Source organism: Microdochium trichocladiopsis, assembly GCF_020744255.1.
Source record: "Microdochium trichocladiopsis strain MPI-CAGE-CH-0230 chromosome Unknown B0I36scaffold_14, whole genome shotgun sequence".
Lineage (NCBI taxonomy): Eukaryota > Fungi > Ascomycota > Sordariomycetes > Xylariales > Microdochiaceae > Microdochium > Microdochium trichocladiopsis.
In genome coordinates, this window is record NW_025763557.1 from 418,399 (window position 1) to 422,987 (window position 4,589).

Sequence of the window (4,589 nt, forward strand, 5' to 3'; positions counted from 1 at the left end):
AAAGGAAAGAAATCAACTTGTAAGCACGGTCGGACGGCAGCAACTGTCGCCGGGCCGAACGAAGGATTTCAGGGTGTGGCAACGCGATGCTGACTCCGCGACACCAACCACCGATCGTTTTTGTCCGAGGAGAGGACTGCGTCATTGCCAAGTCTTATTTTGAAGACTGAGTCTGCTCTCTTCTCTAATTGGCTGGAAGCGCCGGGGCTTGCTCCGAAACCACTTCGCCGGCGAATGCCTTGGTTTCCTTATCCGAACGCCGCCTTCGTCTCGGCTGGATCCGCCATAGAACGGCTGGGCGGAGAAAGGGACCGTTTGGAGCTTCGTTCCTGGTGCTGGCGCCCAAGGTGCTGGCCCCAGGGAGTAGTGGCTGAGCACAGGGTGCTACACAGGGTGCTGGCCCCAGGGCGCTGGCACCAGGTTGCTGGGCACAGGGTGTTTGCCACAAGTAACTAGTCACTAACTAGTTAGTGGCTTGCTACAGGCGGCTCCAGGGTGCTGGCTCCAGATCAATTTTTCGGCCGCGGAAGCAGCCGCGTTTGAATGTGGCTTAACTGGTCAACCGACCCAAACTACCCACTCTGACTGGGGAACCAGTGTGATGTGATGTGATTGACCTCATGGAGATAAGAAAGTATTCTGCGACGTTTCAACAAACCACTCGCTACTCTATCCCATATAGCTGCTTCTCCGGGTTTGTTATGGCTTTACCCCAGGCTATTTGCCCGACCTGGTGTGGGTGGATGATTTCGGAACTAAATCCTCTCGCAAAATTCGAAAACTTTTGTCTCATGCACCAGTCGGTCACTTATTCTTTAACTGTGAAGCTGCTCATCGTGGGTAATTGGAGACAATGGCCTGCGGAGGGTCACCCCTCCTGTTGCAAGACGGGTGCCATACGGCAGTACCTTTTCTACTTTACTCAAGACGGGTCTGTGCTGACTCCCTTGTTGTCACTGTGGTCGTCGACTGCTTAAAGTACTTGTGCCTGCTGGAGTAGCGGTTAGGATCACTTTGCCGCTTTTGGAGCGCTTCGACTTCTCAAAAGCATGGTGCGCATTGCATAGATGGCAATGAAGAGCGTCACAGATGACTCGAAGCATGTAAAATCTTGTAGTCACGTAACAGATCACTGTCAGAGCCATGCCCACTTGACTGGGCAGGAGCTCAAGTGTGGTAGTCTAGATTCAAGTAAAGTCCAAGAAGTGAAGGTCTCGATTGCTTGGTCTTCGCCCCCTTCAGCCTGAAGGGGGATTCTACATATTAAAATACAGTGGGTTCGTTCTATCTTTGTTGCAGCAGAGTCCTCACAGGGGCGCCACTAGCGCAACACTTGGACAACAAATGCTCCTGGCTATGCGTCTCTGAATCTCTTATTCCTTCTTCGCGTGACTTTCAGCCAATGCTTTGGAGAATCGCTTCTGTCTTTCGACCAATCCATCCTATGTTGACAGTTAGCCAGTCTTCAGTACTAGAGATTCGGTGTCTAATGTGAATACTAACCACGGCGCTTGACGGAGAGAGCCACAGCAGCATGCGCGCCATGGAAACACCTCCACCCAGCCATATCTTGCCGCTGGCACCCCGCTCCACGTGGCGGAGCAGTTGAGTGGCAAACGCCTTTGGCTCCATACCATAGGGATTCTGGTCCGGGTTTTCCTCGATAATGCTCTTGATTCCATAATAGTTGGATGACTCGGGTATCGGCAAGGTGCGCATGTTGGAAAAAAAGCTCGTTGCGATGCCGCCCGTCATGAGAGTGATTGTGCGAACTCCAAGGGGAGCGAGCTCAAGGCGCCATGTCTCACTTCCTTGAATCAGAGCCGCCTTTGAGGCATTGTAGATGCCTAGACGATGAGAGAAAAAGAGTTAATGCAAGTTTTGCCATGATGCCCTTATCAAGGAATGAATACAGATACCTACTTGAAAAAGGAAAATTGATTGCTCCGCCGACAGAGGAAATGTTCACCACACAGCCCTTGGCCTTGATGAGCAACGGGCCGAAGGACTGCAGCATGGCCATCGGCCCGAAGAAGTTGAGATCAAAGAGCTGCTTGGCTTCCTTGAGAGGGGTGTCGAGAACGGGCGCGTTCAACCCCAGCCCGGCGTTGTTTATCAGAACATCGAGCTTGCCCGCCTGCTTGGCGACTTGTTCCGCCGCGGCGGCGATGGAGTCGACGGACATCACGTCAAGGCTCATCACGGTGACATTGGAAGCGGCGTGCAACGTCTGTGGGACTTTCGAGGGGGTGCGGGCGGTGGCGAATACATGGTAGCCGTGTTCTTGGAAGACTTCGGCGATGGCAACACCAACACCGCCAGCGGAGCAGCCTGTGATGAGGGCGGTCTTTCGTACAGCAACCATTCCGAAGTCGATGAAGGGAAGCAAATGGCTTGGTGGAGTTTGGAGGTTCTTTTTTATTGTGTCCTGTGGTCATGGAGAGCCAATTCCCATCAGCGGAGCCATCTGCTTATATATGAATGCGCAAGCTGATGGCAACCGTGGCAAGCCATGTTTCCCGTCTTATGCTTCTCCCATCTCCTTGAAGCTATGTTGCTTTCTCAGCCGCAAAATTACGAAGACTGCTTTGCCTGGCTAGCTCAGTTCTCGTGCCCGCCATATTTTTGGTGCTCAAGTCGTACATGTACTGCCTGGTTGGGTTGAAGCCCCACACTGATGACTTGCCCTTTTCGGACGTTGCTCAATCAGCAGCCCGCCGTTGCATCCAGTGGAGCCACTATGGAGACCTTGCAAGAGCACCCTTGTGTAATGCCCTTTTTGGCAAGGTCATGTCAGCTCGAGGCTTGGATCAATGCAAAACACAACACACACACCGCTATTGCCGACTTCTTCCCTGGGACGGCCATCTAAATGCGCCCGTGGACCCGTTAAACCCGACTGTGCAGGCGACTCGCTAGGGCGATGATGAATCCAAGCTCATCAGCTTCCTCCTCCCAGGCCTCCGCGCGTTGCCGGTGGTGACCTGGTGCGACAAGCAGATCGCCAAACATTAACCGGTCGCCGGCGCCTTCCGTCACCCGAAAGACACTCATCCACGCGGCCTCGCTGTCTGCCTCCCAGAGGGCCTTCGTGGCGGGAAGTGGCACCCTCTCAATGGGCCAGTGGCAAGCCAGCCCAATATCCATACTGACGACGATGGCCAGAATGAAGTAGACCGCTGACACGCGAAGGCACGATTCTTGAAAGATCCAGTCGTGCCACTTGTTAGGTGGAAGCATGGTTGGTATCAATTTTGCATCAGTCTTCAAATGGCGACCAAGAAGGTATTTAAAGATGTTCTGTGAACGGACCGTTAGCATCTGGTATCATCTAGCTGAGTTGCGTGCAAACGTGTTTTAAACTTGACAGAAATTTCTGGCTTGAAATGCGCCTCACCCCAAGAGTGTACAGCAGAGCAAGGCCGCCATCAGGGAAGTGGCCCTGGCTGCCGCCTAATCGAAGCCACAAGAGCATATATAGGCTGCTTGCTTGGGCGGCTGATAGTAGTTCCCACTTGGTGAAATTATCGGTCTTTGAGATCTCTGTTAGTGGCGAGGAGACAGCGTAGAAGTAGAGAAATCTAGAGGATACTCATAAGAGACATCCGTACTTACCTGGGCGTAAATCCACTCTTGTTGCTCGTGGACCCTCGCCCATAATGCAGGATAATCCATGGACGTGGACGGTGTGGCAGCGACGAAGGTGTGAAGGAGCTCGGCACAGGCCGTCAAGGGGTGACTGCTGCTGCTGCTGCCGGCCCCGACATGTTGTGCATCCTTGAAATGCCGGTGGACAAAGATGGCATACGACAAGTCGTGCGCGGCCTTGATTGGCTGGCCACAGAGAAACCTCACGATCAGGTGGCTGATCTGAGAGCTTTCGGACTCGGACCAGAGCTTTGGTTGGAACAGATACAGTGATCTCGGCCCCAGCAACATGGAACTACCCTGGGCCGCCTCATCTGCCCTGCACGCGCCATTTGTGGCTTGCTCTGATTCCAGCTCTGTCTGTGAGCCTGAGCTGCAGGAGCTCCTGTCGTATTCAATGATTGTGGGTCGTGCTGGTGAGTCTCTCATAGACGTGTCTCCAGGGTTGTGGTCCTTCTTTCGCCGGCGTTTGTGGTAGTCTGACATGACCGTCTGACGGACAAATGTGCGCCGTTCATCTCTGCCTTTGGCTGGGTTATCCGTCAAATTCACAAATGTGTACTCGGACTCGACTGTTGAACGAGGCATATTGTCGTGTTCTTGGATTTGGTCATGCCCTGCGTACCCTACCTTGATGCCTGTTTGACGGGCCCCGAAAACATCAAAGTGGCATTGATGGCTGACTTTGGTTTGCATAGTTCGGCAGCGGGAAGGGACGCAATAGGCTCACGGGTACCCGTGGATTTAAGTACGGCAATTGATAGGGGTGCCGCACCATTTTGATACGGGTGCCGCAAGCTTACGGGTGCCGCACTTTTCACAGCCTCCCATTGGCCGACAAACTTGCCGGCCCGTCAGGACACCCCGCACAAGGCGGTGAAGCAGGTTCGCTCTACCACGCGTTAACAGACTCTTGGGATGCCTTATCACAGTGCTGTTTT

At 53.5% G+C, this 4,589-nt stretch overlaps 2 protein-coding genes across 2 annotated transcripts; both read right to left on the minus strand.

Annotated features, from left to right (window-relative positions):
* Window positions 1-1,395: 1,395 nt before the first annotated feature.
* On the minus strand, window positions 1,396-2,365 carry B0I36DRAFT_378312 (uncharacterized protein; the record flags this gene model as incomplete). Its single annotated transcript, XM_046160659.1, has 2 exons — window positions 1,396-1,847; window positions 1,924-2,365. The coding sequence occupies 2 exons, from the start codon at window positions 2,363-2,365 to the stop codon at window positions 1,396-1,398; spliced, it is 894 nt and encodes a 297-aa protein (XP_046004806.1).
* Window positions 2,366-2,405: 40 nt separating this feature from the next.
* On the minus strand, window positions 2,406-4,374 carry B0I36DRAFT_339587 (uncharacterized protein). The gene is made up of 4 exons (XM_046155892.1): window positions 3,616-4,374; window positions 3,398-3,532; window positions 2,836-3,300; window positions 2,406-2,775 (listed from the first exon to the last, which is right to left on the minus strand). Exons 1-3 carry the CDS (start codon window positions 4,342-4,344, stop codon window positions 2,890-2,892), a joined length of 1,275 nt encoding a protein of 424 aa, XP_046004807.1. The 5' UTR covers window positions 4,345-4,374; the 3' UTR covers window positions 2,406-2,775; window positions 2,836-2,889.
* Between the last annotated feature and the right edge of the window lie 215 nt (window positions 4,375-4,589).

Bases quoted from the DNA above. Each gene is read 5' to 3' on its own strand.
- B0I36DRAFT_339587 (XM_046155892.1), bottom strand. From the start codon at position 4,344: ATGCAAACCAAAGTCAGCCATCAATGCCACTTTGATGTTTTCGGGGCC. The intron at 3,533-3,615 runs GTAAGTACGGAT...GAGATCTCAAAG, and splicing joins AAGAGTGGATTTACGCCCAG to ACCGATAATTTCACCAAGTG. The intron at 3,301-3,397 runs GTGAGGCGCATT...GTCCGTTCACAG, and splicing joins CTCTGCTGTACACTCTTGGG to AACATCTTTAAATACCTTCT.